The sequence below is a fragment of the Diabrotica undecimpunctata genome, chromosome 5 (genome assembly GCF_040954645.1).
Source record: "Diabrotica undecimpunctata isolate CICGRU chromosome 5, icDiaUnde3, whole genome shotgun sequence".
Taxonomy (NCBI): domain Eukaryota; kingdom Metazoa; phylum Arthropoda; class Insecta; order Coleoptera; family Chrysomelidae; genus Diabrotica; species Diabrotica undecimpunctata.
The window spans coordinates 112,543,129-112,557,838 of record NC_092807.1 but is presented as its reverse complement, the minus strand read 5'-3'; the positions used below and the strand labels follow the sequence as shown (position 1 = coordinate 112,557,838).

The 14,710-nt window shown below is 31.6% G+C and overlaps 2 protein-coding genes across 2 annotated transcripts; one reads left to right on the top strand and one right to left on the bottom strand.

Moving 5' to 3' along the window:
* Window positions 1-750: 750 nt before the first annotated feature.
* LOC140442429 (uncharacterized) lies at window positions 751-4,446 on the bottom strand. The gene has a single exon (XM_072533501.1). It carries the CDS (start codon window positions 4,444-4,446, stop codon window positions 751-753), a length of 3,696 nt encoding a protein of 1,231 aa, XP_072389602.1.
* A 6,289-nt stretch (window positions 4,447-10,735) lies between these two features.
* LOC140442428 (uncharacterized) lies at window positions 10,736-14,431 on the top strand. Its single transcript, XM_072533500.1, has one exon. It carries the CDS (start codon window positions 10,736-10,738, stop codon window positions 14,429-14,431), a length of 3,696 nt encoding a protein of 1,231 aa, XP_072389601.1.
* Window positions 14,432-14,710: the final 279 nt, after the last annotated feature.

Genomic DNA, 14,710 nt, shown 5'->3' with positions numbered 1-14,710 from the left:
ATTTTTATCAGATAAAAACGTAACAACTCGAACACTAGATCCTAATTTAATAAGATCGGTTGATAATTCGCCAATGGTCCATATCAGATATCTTTGTGAATAATATGTTTCAGTAGACATCTTTTACGATCTAATGCTAGACAACTCTTTGTTACGTTTTTATCAGAAAAATATGGCAACACGAACACTAGATCCTAATTTAATAAGATCGGTTCATAATTCGCCAATGGTCCATATCAGATATCTTTGTGAATAATATGTTTCAGTAGACGTCTTTACGATCTGATGCTAGACATATTTTTGTTACATTTTTATTAGAAAAAGGTGGCAACAGGAACACTTGATCTTAATTTATTAAGATCAGTTCATAATTCACCAGTAGTCGCTAACGGATATCTTTTGGTAGTCTTAACATCTTCTAAAACTTAATGAACAAATTTTATGATATTTAACCCTAATATGCTATACATCGTTTTAAGATCTTTAAATTAATCAGTAACTCATAACAGATACCTGGTAACGTTGTTTTACTATAAAAATTTTAAAAGCCAACTACAATATGTGATAGAAAAACAGACAACCAAATAGACGCTGGATAATAGAGAACGGAAAACTAATTTATGAAAAATTCTTAAAAGACACATTTAATACTAATATAAAATATGTACATATAACTAAATAATAAAAAGCCGTGTATTAAAACTACAATAATCAATAATATTAACACTATAAATAAATTTATACATATTTTTAAATTTTCATTTTCTTATAACCAAAAGGAACGGAACTAAAATCTTCTAAAAATTTTCTTTTTGTAGAATGTGGTCGATAATTTTTATGGATTTCCTGTGTTATGACTTGATGTTCTGTTGTTCGTCTAACTTGTTTACTTATGATTTTAATACCTTCCGACTTTACAAGTACCATCTTTTTAATAGTATCAAAATTAATTAATTGCGAGTTTAAATAATTAAGGGAAATTCCCTTAACTTTGCAACAAAATTTTTCGTCACCATTAGGAAGTATGTATTTATAAGCATAATTTTTGGGGCCTCCAGAAACGAACTCCGAAATATGACCACCACTTAGCTCATCAGTTAAATCACCAATACAGTCACCGGTAGGAAGATCAGGCAGACCGTCTCTGGAAATGTACACAATTGAATCGGTATCATAATATAAAGTACGCTCGCCCACCATGTCTAAATAGGAATACAGTTTGAGGCGGGCTAGAGCCGTAACGTATGAGGCCAGAACGACGTTTACAGTGGAAGACATTGAAAATGCTTCTTCCACATACTCCCACGTAACAACCAGTGTTTCCTCGTTTACAGGAACCACAGTATTTACATAGATCGAGGGATTAATCATCATAGCAAAGAATTCTTTAGGATTGTTTACAATAGAAGTTTTGGGAAGATTTTCTCGCTGTGCAAATTTACCCCAGAACGAATTAAGCATTAATTTAGCTAACGATCTAAGGCCAGGATTCGCCGTTATTTCGGTAAACTCTAACCGAACGTCTTCTATCTGGAGAAACTGTTCGATGTATCGGTTTTTTTCTTCGGCTGTTACACAACCACGGGGCCATCCTGAAGCTTGCTGCTTGATTTTGATGAATTTATTCATCATGTCGGAAAAGAGACCATTTTGATGTTTTGACAATTCACGGGTTTCGTACGACCAGATTTCGTAGGTCTCAACTATTTTGTAACCCTTTTCCAAAGCTTTTACAACTTCTTCAATTACCCATGTTCCTGTAAGTGACTTCTGTTCGTCGGAATGCTGACATTCTCCTTGCATAAAGTCCTCGCTGCATTTACGACAAAGAACAAACATGCATTTATTGTTTATTTTTGCGGGTAGAACAGGATGATAAAGGTTTGAGGGAGGAAGTACTTTACACTTTATTAAACCAGATACTCGTGATAAATCTATATGCCGGCATTCATCTCCTACAAAAATTTTAGGATGACCTAGAGGAAATTTTCCACGCTTACATACCCAAGGGTATAGGGAACAAACATCGACATATTTAATCTTTTCATTTTCTTGAGCCTTATAATACTCCACGGTGTTACCAGTACGACCACCATACAAAGCATCCCTAGCATTTATAGGTTGAGTTCTCATTAAGGGGTGATCCTCAGTAAATGATTTTATCTCAGGCGTCATAGTTTTTCTGAAGGCACACTCCCAGATTTCAACGACTTCATATCCCAGAGATTTTAGATATTGATTTTTGGCAGCAGTTCTGTCATAACGATTTTCCATGCAGTGTGAAGGATCGTCATGAAGAGGAGCCAATCTGTTTTCGGGATAACATTGGGGACAACCATGATAGTAACAACCCTGAAATTCAAACACGATATTTTCGTAAAGACCATCCACTTTACAAGTATTAATAACAGCCTCAAATCCTCGTGCAGCATGCTGTATTTTAATATTACGCTGTTTCTCTTCCCAAAGTAGCCACTGCAGAGCTATTTTTGACTGATTATCTTTAAAACGATAACCACCTTTAGGAATAAGACCTATTGTGTCAGATTGTAGAAAATTTCGCCTAAATACTTTACTACAAGTCGAGGCTACGGTAGTAGCTTCCATAAAAGGACAGACATTTGACGTATTCAATAATTGTTTCCTAAATGTAAGACAAGCCTGTGTTAATATCATGACATCGGAAATACAATAGTCAACGATCTCTTTCTGAAAATCAAAAACATAACCGTTAGCAACTTTAGCAGTATGCCAATTTATTAACTTATCACGTGCATCCTTCTTCAAATTATCGATATCATAGAATTTTAGAGAAGGTATAGGTCCGAGATAAGATTGATTTTCCCCTTTATTAAACAAATGTGGGAAATAGCCCTTTTTTAACTCTGTTAAACCAAAAGCTTTTGGTAAAGCTGACAAGGCCATAGGAAAATAATTAAGACTGTCGAGAAAACGGACATTCCCAACACTCATCGAAACTAACTTCGTACCCCGCATGATAAGATCAGGGGTTAAATCGGTCTTTGTGAGGATGTAATTCAACACGAACTGATTATCGAAACCCCCTCCGTTATGTGCCAAAACGACAACATTCTTAAATTTTTTCCTAATTTGAAAAACATATTCAATAAAAATAGAAATAACATTTTCGTTTAAAACATTTAGACGAAAACCGCATGTTTGACAAAACTGTAATTTTTCTTCCTGAAGACAATTGTAACATCGCTGACTAAATACACAGAGATTTGGTTCTTGAAGAAGTGAACCATCTAGCAATATTTTTTCCTGACGAGTCTCAAGATCATAAAAAATGAACAAAAAATCTTTTGAGGGAGGTTTACCAGAATCAGGCTGCATGTAACAAAGATGATCTGATGGGTAATTTTTACCACAAGTTTTACAGAAGATCTCCCCACAGATATGACTTTTAGTGTAGATTTTGTAACATTGCTTACACCTTTTAATTTTGTCACATATGTCGTTAATGTGAACGTTGAAACATACCTCACCATAAAAGTCCCGGCCGCATTTATCGCAGGGAACTTTAACAGCTTCTTTGGAACAAGCTGGTGAACGACGACATGCAAAGCACGTATCAACGCAGCTGTGTCCGTCTTTATGGTCGTAGGGTTGATAACATTTATCACAGAAATACGTACTGATAAACGCACTGGTCAGTGACCGAATTACATTAAAATGACCTTTATGAAAGAGAAGGTTTAATTTTGGTCCGTAAGTGTGCCCCTCATAAATGACATCACGTCCCTTAGTTCCATATCTATAGACCACAATCTTATAGTCTGTTAGATATGCCTGAAACTGTTGCAACTCAGGAATTCCAGCTCCCTCACTAGGAATAACAACACCAGACCTATCTATTAACTGCAATGCTCTTTCCCGTTGTATTTTCCCTCTATCGCGACATATTTTTGTAAGTTCAGGGTCTTTGTCAACGTAAGCTTTGGCTACAACCAAAGCGTATGCAAGACATAGGTTATCGTTGTTTTTAATAACAACAATTCCTCGCCGTTTAGAACACTCCTCTTTAAATGAATTGTACTTACGACCTCTACCCTTTCCAGTAGGCATTTTTACGGTAGTAATACCAAGACAAAACGTTTCGGTGTTTAAACCGGTGCTGTTGCTCTGATATATGGAACTTATGTGGTTCCATATATCGTCAACTGTCACCTCTGAGGCTGGTTTTAACCTCATCCATCCCTGACCTCTAACGAAATCCTTGGAGCAAAAAGTGAAACCGACCTGATCATGTGGCAAAATATTTACAGTACCCTTTCGAACAATATCCTCGATGGCCTTTTTAATCCAACTTACGGGTTCCTCACCTGGCGGTACATCCTTAATTTTAAATTCCAGAGTTCGTCCCTGGACACCAAATTTACGGATTTTTGTGGTTTGATCTCTGACAATTAAAAACTTTTCCATTTTACGTATAATAAACTTATAAATTATTGTAAAATCAAAAAAATCAAAAAGTCAAATTTTTCAAAAAAAAATTATTATACTCACCAAAGTACGTCTGAACACTAGAAATATCTGGAACAGACTAAATAAAATACTTTAACGTAGGGTATAAGGTAGACTTCTAGCTGGACGGAAAACTGAACGATAATTCCAAAGGCCCCAAAAAGGTTTAGATTTATGTAAAAATGTGTAAGAATCAATCTAAAAGAGTAGATCTGTTTAAATTTATAAATTTGGTTACACCTTAAAAGTGGGTAACAGTGCTACACAAAACCAAACATGAAAGTAGTGGAATAAGCGTTGTATTAATAAAAAAAAACTATACCTCACTTGATCGTTTATTGTAGCGGCCACAATGCCTAAACCGTGCGATTGAAGAACGGCGTGAGATTGTCAGGATGTACTGCAGAAGTTAAAAACATGTGTGAAGTATGCAATATACCTAAGGCATATGAAGTAAAAAGCACATCAAAAAAAAAATTGTAAAGATATTAAATACTATGGACTTAATATAAATGTCATATGCTATAAATATCACAAAAAAATTATGAGCCGAGAAAGAAGCCATTTATAACATGTTGCTAAAAGCTTTGAAAAAGGTTCAAAGTTCAAACTTTCCCGAATTATGTAATTTTAAATAATTCGTTAACAATTTATAATAAAAATACTAAAAAGTAACCTTTTGTAAAATATATGTAAGCATCAACACAGAACCCGGCACTAATAACATTAGGTCAAAATCGGGGTAAATGGATACCGTTTACCACTAAATTCTGGTCTATTAGTTATAAGGCATTTAAGAAATAGCAGTATCAATACGACAAAACTTGGTCCAGTATGAAATTTATGGTAAAATTACGGGGCGGTTTGTATTTATAAACAATTTAAAAAATTTAATAGAAGGTGCATGTAAGAAGGAAAAGAGCTTTCCCAAAAAGTTTATTTATAGTGATTGTTAGAATTAATTCGGAAGTTTTAATTTGGTATCTTTTCTACTTAGAATTTATTTATTGGGAACAATTATTTACACAAGTAACACATCTCGAGAAAATTTATAAATGGACACTTTCGATAACCCTTTAAAATATATATTTACACAAGAATTTTCGCATTTAATATTTTGCGGTTTGTAGTGTATATTTCAATAGATATAAAGGACAAAAACGTTTATTAACATGTAAGTATAACAAAGTTGTAAAAGCACAGTAAAAAAATTGTCAAACTTTTCCGAAATAAAAGAAAAATTAATAAAAGTATAGTATTTCTTGAAGATATATTTAAAAGATTCGTAGCTTACTTGAAAAATGTTAAGATTTTTCACTAATATTTTCTCTTTTTAAATTTGTTTATCTATACATACCAATAAAAAACTGCATATATTTTAAAAACTATAACGATTTACCTTATGAACTCCCTAATAACTGTTAAGTATTTTCATGTATATAATGTATATAAAACAAGCAAATTTTCATGTGTGATATCATACAGCAAAATTAAAATACATTTACCGATTTACAAGAAATTAATCAACAGTTTGAATTTTTAAATTAAATCTTATTTGTGTAACCTGCCTTCATAAATTTGACACATTTGTAAAGAAATCACTATAAGGTAAAAAGTAAATGGCCTATAAATCAAATATATACACTTTGTAATACCTGTGACAAGATTTTCTCATCTCTGAGGTAAAACAGTTAAGTAGCATAAACGCCTAATTTAATTACGAATATTTATAAAAATCACGTTTTAATACAGTTAAACTAAATATATTTAACTGTCTCTGAATAACTTATTATTTTGTGACATGCATGGCCCTAACAACCCTATTATGCAATTTCGAAAGGGTTAAGACAGCTTTTTTCTTTGATCGTATTTATTAATTTTCTCGATTGAACGGTAACGTAGAAAAACTATAAAAAATATATCCCTTTCTTTCTAACTCCTTTGTATACGTACAACTACTTTAAAGATTTTTCAAATATAAAAACCATCTTAGTCAAAAAAATTAAAAGCAATATTTTTAATTATGTTTTAACAGAACGAAAAATTTTTAATATTAAAAAAAAAAAATTTCGTTCATTTTAATTAATTCGGTAGTACTAATATAGAATACCAAATAACGAGTAAACTATAATAGGTATCTAAATATAAAACCCAAGACCAATTTCAAGAAATTCCTATATAATTTTAAAATGTTCATTTCCAAGATCCATTTATAGCATGGTTAGAACTAATTAAAAATGTATAATTTAATATTATCTTCAATTTAATGGTTAGTTAGGTATTAGGAATAGAAATAGGTACCTATGGGCGATAATTGAGAGATTTATTAATAAAGCTAAACTTTTGGGAACTCCACTACGTATGACCTTTTTAGAAGATTTGGTTACAAAAGAATTTACACTATTTTTATAGTCATTAATTTATATATATATATATATATATATATATATATATATATATATATATATATATATAAATAAAAGTATCTTAACTTATTTGAAGAAATTGATGGATGTATTAGTACTTTTCAAAAGTTGTAACTGCAAAGTTAAAATTTGGCCAAATTACCGAAATAAAAGAAAAATGTTGAAAGTATATAATTTTATGAAGATATACTGAAAAGATTCAAATCTTACTTAAAAGTGTAAGATAATATTTTTCTTTGTTTTATAGTTTATTAAAATTTATTAACCTTTACATACCAATAAAACAAACGGCATACTCAAAAAAAAACTATAACAAAGATTTACCTTAACGCACTCACTAACAATTATTACCAAGCAGCCACAAATAAAATAAAGATATTTTAAGTAAACAAAAAAAAATAAGAACAGTTATCATAGTCAACGCGTTAATTATTTCTACAAAACCAATTATTATTCGAAGTAAAATATCATTTAGCTTACCTTTAATAAAAAATTCACTAAATCACTAGGTTTGTTACTTTACCACAAAATACTAATTTGAACTCATACCAAATATCGACTATTGTTTTATATATAGGTTAAGAATACAACTTGTTATGACAAGAAAACTGGGGTGAATGTATTCAAACGCATGTGCTCCTCAAAATGCGGGATACAAAAGTATTAGTATCCATGCCATTGACCTCCTCCTCATTTTGCCCATACACACTACTTTTGCATCTCGCATTTTAAGGAGCAGGTGCGTTTTAATACATTCACCCCACTTTTCTTGTCATAACAAGTTGTATTCTTAACCTATATATAAAATAATAGTCGATATTTGGTATGAGTTCAAATTAGTATTTTTTATATTATTTGAATTTTTTATTAAAGGTAAGCTAAATGATATTTTACTTCGAATAATAATTGGTTTTGTAGAAATAATTAACGCGTTGACTATGATAACTGTTCTTATTTTTTTTTGTTTACTTAAAATATCTTTATTTTATTTGTGGCTGCTTGGTAATAATTGTTAGTGAGTGCGTTAAGGTAAATCTTTGTTATAGTTTTTTTTTGAGTATGCCGTTTGTTTTATTGGTATGTAAAGGTTAATAAATTTTAATAAACTATAAAACAAAGAAAAATATTATCTTACACTTTTAAGTAAGATTTGAATCTTTTCAGTATATCTTCATAAAATTATATACTTTCAACATTTTTCTTTTATTTCGGTAATTTGGCCAAATTTTAACTTTGCAGTTACAACTTTTGAAAAGTACTAATACATCCATCAATTTCTTCAAATAAGTTAAGATACTTTTATTTATATATATATATATATATATATATATATATATATATATATATATATATATATAAATTAATGACTATAAAAATAGTGTAAATTCTTTTGTAACCAAATCTTCTAAAAAGGTCATACGTAGTGGAGTTCCCAAAAGTTTAGCTTTATTAATAAATCTCTCAATTATCGCCCATAGGTACCTATTTCTATTCCTAATACCTAACTAACCATTAAATTGAAGATAATATTAAATTATACATTTTTAATTAGTTCTAACCATGCTATAAATGGATCTTGGAAATGAACATTTTAAAATTATATAGGAATTTCTTGAAATTGGTCTTGGGTTTTATATTTAGATACCTATTATAGTTTACTCGTTATTTGGTATTCTATATTAGTACTACCGAATTAATTAAAATGAACGAAATTTTTTTTTTTTAATATTAAAAATTTTTCGTTCTGTTAAAACATAATTAAAAATATTGCTTTTAATTTTTTTGACTAAGATGGTTTTTATATTTGAAAAATCTTTAAAGTAGTTGTACGTATACAAAGGAGTTAGAAAGAAAGGGATATATTTTTTATAGTTTTTCTACGTTACCGTTCAATCGAGAAAATTAATAAATACGATCAAAGAAAAAAGCTGTCTTAACCCTTTCGAAATTGCATAATAGGGTTGTTAGGGCCATGCATGTCACAAAATAATAAGTTATTCAGAGACAGTTAAATATATTTAGTTTAACTGTATTAAAACGTGATTTTTATAAATATTCGTAATTAAATTAGGCGTTTATGCTACTTAACTGTTTTACCTCAGAGATGAGAAAATCTTGTCACAGGTATTACAAAGTGTATATATTTGATTTATAGGCCATTTACTTTTTACCTTATAGTGATTTCTTTACAAATGTGTCAAATTTATGAAGGCAGGTTACACAAATAAGATTTAATTTAAAAATTCAAACTGTTGATTAATTTCTTGTAAATCGGTAAATGTATTTTAATTTTGCTGTATGATATCACACATGAAAATTTGCTTGTTTTATATACATTATATACATGAAAATACTTAACAGTTATTAGGGAGTTCATAAGGTAAATCGTTATAGTTTTTAAAATATATGCAGTTTTTTATTGGTATGTATAGATAAACAAATTTAAAAAGAGAAAATATTAGTGAAAAATCTTAACATTTTTCAAGTAAGCTACGAATCTTTTAAATATATCTTCAAGAAATACTATACTTTTATTAATTTTTCTTTTATTTCGGAAAAGTTTGACAATTTTTTTACTGTGCTTTTACAACTTTGTTATACTTACATGTTAATAAACGTTTTTGTCCTTTATATCTATTGAAATATACACTACAAACCGCAAAATATTAAATGCGAAAATTCTTGTGTAAATATATATTTTAAAGGGTTATCGAAAGTGTCCATTTATAAATTTTCTCGAGATGTGTTACTTGTGTAAATAATTGTTCCCAATAAATAAATTCTAAGTAGAAAAGATACCAAATTAAAACTTCCGAATTAATTCTAACAATCACTATAAATAAACTTTTTGGGAAAGCTCTTTTCCTTCTTACATGCACCTTCTATTAAATTTTTTAAATTGTTTATAAATACAAACCGCCCCGTAATTTTACCATAAATTTCATACTGGACCAAGTTTTGTCGTATTGATACTGCTATTTCTTAAATGCCTTATAACTAATAGACCAGAATTTAGTGGTAAACGGTATCCATTTACCCCGATTTTGACCTAATGTTATTAGTGCCGGGTTCTGTGTTGATGCTTACATATATTTTACAAAAGGTTACTTTTTAGTATTTTTATTATAAATTGTTAACGAATTATTTAAAATTACATAATTCGGGAAAGTTTGAACTTTGAACCTTTTTCAAAGCTTTTAGCAACATGTTATAAATGGCTTCTTTCTCGGCTCATAATTTTTTTGTGATATTTATAGCATATGACATTTATATTAAGTCCATAGTATTTAATATCTTTACAATTTTTTTTTTGATGTGCTTTTTACTTCATATGCCTTAGGTATATTGCATACTTCACACATGTTTTTAACTTCTGCAGTACATCCTGACAATCTCACGCCGTTCTTCAATCGCACGGTTTAGGCATTGTGGCCGCTACAATAAACGATCAAGTGAGGTATAGTTTTTTTTTATTAATACAACGCTTATTCCACTACTTTCATGTTTGGTTTTGTGTAGCACTGTTACCCACTTTTAAGGTGTAACCAAATTTATAAATTTAAACAGATCTACTCTTTTAGATTGATTCTTACACATTTTTACATAAATCTAAACCTTTTTGGGGCCTTTGGAATTATCGTTCAGTTTTCCGTCCAGCTAGAAGTCTACCTTATACCCTACGTTAAAGTATTTTATTTAGTCTGTTCCAGATATTTCTAGTGTTCAGACGTACTTTGGTGAGTATAATAATTTTTTTTTGAAAAATTTGACTTTTTGATTTTTTTGATTTTACAATAATTTATAAGTTTATTATACGTAAAATGGAAAAGTTTTTAATTGTCAGAGATCAAACCACAAAAATCCGTAAATTTGGTGTCCAGGGACGAACTCTGGAATTTAAAATTAAGGATGTACCGCCAGGTGAGGAACCCGTAAGTTGGATTAAAAAGGCCATCGAGGATATTGTTCGAAAGGGTACTGTAAATATTTTGCCACATGATCAGGTCGGTTTCACTTTTTGCTCCAAGGATTTCGTTAGAGGTCAGGGATGGATGAGGTTAAAACCAGCCTCAGAGGTGACAGTTGACGATATATGGAACCACATAAGTTCCATATATCAGAGCAACAGCACCGGTTTAAACACCGAAACGTTTTGTCTTGGTATTACTACCGTAAAAATGCCTACTGGAAAGGGTAGAGGTCGTAAGTACAATTCATTTAAAGAGGAGTGTTCTAAACGGCGAGGAATTGTTGTTATTAAAAACAACGATAACCTATGTCTTGCATACGCTTTGGTTGTAGCCAAAGCTTACGTTGACAAAGACCCTGAACTTACAAAAATATGTCGCGATAGAGGGAAAATACAACGGGAAAGAGCATTGCAGTTAATAGATAGGTCTGGTGTTGTTATTCCTAGTGAGGGAGCTGGAATTCCTGAGTTGCAACAGTTTCAGGCATATCTAACAGACTATAAGATTGTGGTCTATAGATATGGAACTAAGGGACGTGATGTCATTTATGAGGGGCACACTTACGGACCAAAATTAAACCTTCTCTTTCATAAAGGTCATTTTAATGTAATTCGGTCACTGACCAGTGCGTTTATCAGTACGTATTTCTGTGATAAATGTTATCAACCCTACGACCATAAAGACGGACACAGCTGCGTTGATACGTGCTTTGCATGTCGTCGTTCACCAGCTTGTTCCAAAGAAGCTGTTAAAGTTCCCTGCGATAAATGCGGCCGGGACTTTTATGGTGAGGTATGTTTCAACGTTCACATTAACGACATATGTGACAAAATTAAAAGGTGTAAGCAATGTTACAAAATCTACACTAAAAGTCATATCTGTGGGGAGATCTTCTGTAAAACTTGTGGTAAAAATTACCCATCAGATCATCTTTGTTACATGCAGCCTGATTCTGGTAAACCTCCCTCAAAAGATTTTTTGTTCATTTTTTATGATCTTGAGACTCGTCAGGAAAAAATATTGCTAGATGGTTCACTTCTTCAAGAACCAAATCTCTGTGTATTTAGTCAGCGATGTTACAATTGTCTTCAGGAAGAAAAATTACAGTTTTGTCAAACATGCGGTTTTCGTCTAAATGTTTTAAACGAAAATGTTATTTCTATTTTTATTGAATATGTTTTTCAAATTAGGAAAAAATTTAAGAATGTTGTCGTTTTGGCACATAACGGAGGGGGTTTCGATAATCAGTTCGTGTTGAATTACATCCTCACAAAGACCGATTTAACCCCTGATCTTATCATGCGGGGTACGAAGTTAGTTTCGATGAGTGTTGGGAATGTCCGTTTTCTCGACAGTCTTAATTATTTTCCTATGGCCTTGTCAGCTTTACCAAAAGCTTTTGGTTTAACAGAGTTAAAAAAGGGCTATTTCCCACATTTGTTTAATAAAGGGGAAAATCAATCTTATCTCGGACCTATACCTTCTCTAAAATTCTATGATATCGATAATTTGAAGAAGGATGCACGTGATAAGTTAATAAATTGGCATACTGCTAAAGTTGCTAACGGTTATGTTTTTGATTTTCAGAAAGAGATCGTTGACTATTGTATTTCCGATGTCATGATATTAACACAGGCTTGTCTTACATTTAGGAAACAATTATTGAATACGTCAAATGTCTGTCCTTTTATGGAAGCTACTACCGTAGCCTCGACTTGTAGTAAAGTATTTAGGCGAAATTTTCTACAATCTGACACAATAGGTCTTATTCCTAAAGGTGGTTATCGTTTTAAAGATAATCAGTCAAAAATAGCTCTGCAGTGGCTACTTTGGGAAGAGAAACAGCGTAATATTAAAATACAGCATGCTGCACGAGGATTTGAGGCTGTTATTAATACTTGTAAAGTGGATGGTCTTTACGAAAATATCGTGTTTGAATTTCAGGGTTGTTACTATCATGGTTGTCCCCAATGTTATCCCGAAAACAGATTGGCTCCTCTTCATGACGATCCTTCACACTGCATGGAAAATCGTTATGACAGAACTGCTGCCAAAAATCAATATCTAAAATCTCTGGGATATGAAGTCGTTGAAATCTGGGAGTGTGCCTTCAGAAAAACTATGACGCCTGAGATAAAATCATTTACTGAGGATCACCCCTTAATGAGAACTCAACCTATAAATGCTAGGGATGCTTTGTATGGTGGTCGTACTGGTAACACCGTGGAGTATTATAAGGCTCAAGAAAATGAAAAGATTAAATATGTCGATGTTTGTTCCCTATACCCTTGGGTATGTAAGCGTGGAAAATTTCCTCTAGGTCATCCTAAAATTTTTGTAGGAGATGAATGCCGGCATATAGATTTATCACGAGTATCTGGTTTAATAAAGTGTAAAGTACTTCCTCCCTCAAACCTTTATCATCCTGTTCTACCCGCAAAAATAAACAATAAATGCATGTTTGTTCTTTGTCGTAAATGCAGCGAGGACTTTATGCAAGGAGAATGTCAGCATTCCGACGAACAGAAGTCACTTACAGGAACATGGGTAATTGAAGAAGTTGTAAAAGCTTTGGAAAAGGGTTACAAAATAGTTGAGACCTACGAAATCTGGTCGTACGAAACCCGTGAATTGTCAAAACATCAAAATGGTCTCTTTTCCGACATGATGAATAAATTCATCAAAATCAAGCAGCAAGCTTCAGGATGGCCCCGTGGTTGTGTAACAGCCGAAGAAAAAAACCGATACATCGAACAGTTTCTCCAGATAGAAGACGTTCGGTTAGAGTTTACCGAAATAACGGCGAATCCTGGCCTTAGATCGTTAGCTAAATTAATGCTTAATTCGTTCTGGGGTAAATTTGCACAGCGAGAAAATCTTCCCAAAACTTCTATTGTAAACAATCCTAAAGAATTCTTTGCTATGATGATTAATCCCTCGATCTATGTAAATACTGTGGTTCCTGTAAACGAGGAAACACTGGTTGTTACGTGGGAGTATGTGGAAGAAGCATTTTCAATGTCTTCCACTGTAAACGTCGTTCTGGCCTCATACGTTACGGCTCTAGCCCGCCTCAAACTGTATTCCTATTTAGACATGGTGGGCGAGCGTACTTTATATTATGATACCGATTCAATTGTGTACATTTCCAGAGACGGTCTGCCTGATCTTCCTACCGGTGACTGTATTGGTGATTTAACTGATGAGCTAAGTGGTGGTCATATTTCGGAGTTCGTTTCTGGAGGCCCCAAAAATTATGCTTATAAATACATACTTCCTAATGGTGACGAAAAATTTTGTTGCAAAGTTAAGGGAATTTCCCTTAATTATTTAAACTCGCAATTAATTAATTTTGATACTATTAAAAAGATGGTACTTGTAAAGTCGGAAGGTATTAAAATCATAAGTAAACAAGTTAGACGAACAACAGAACATCAAGTCATAACACAGGAAATCCATAAAAATTATCGACCACATTCTACAAAAAGAAAATTTTTAGAAGATTTTAGTTCCGTTCCTTTTGGTTATAAGAAAATGAAAATTTAAAAATATGTATAAATTTATTTATAGTGTTAATATTATTGATTATTGTAGTTTTAATACACGGCTTTTTATTATTTAGTTATATGTACATATTTTATATTAGTATTAAATGTGTCTTTTAAGAATTTTTCATAAATTAGTTTTCCGTTCTCTATTATCCAGCGTCTATTTGGTTGTCTGTTTTTCTATCACATATTGTAGTTGGCTTTTAAAATTTTTATAGTAAAACAACGTTACCAGGTATCTGTTATGAGTTACTGATTAATTTAAAGATCTTAAAAC

Bases quoted from the DNA above. Each gene is read 5' to 3' on its own strand.
- LOC140442429 (XM_072533501.1), bottom strand. From the start codon at position 4,446: ATGGAAAAGTTTTTAATTGTCAGAGATCAAACCACAAAAATCCGTAAA.
- LOC140442428 (XM_072533500.1), top strand. From the start codon at position 10,736: ATGGAAAAGTTTTTAATTGTCAGAGATCAAACCACAAAAATCCGTAAA.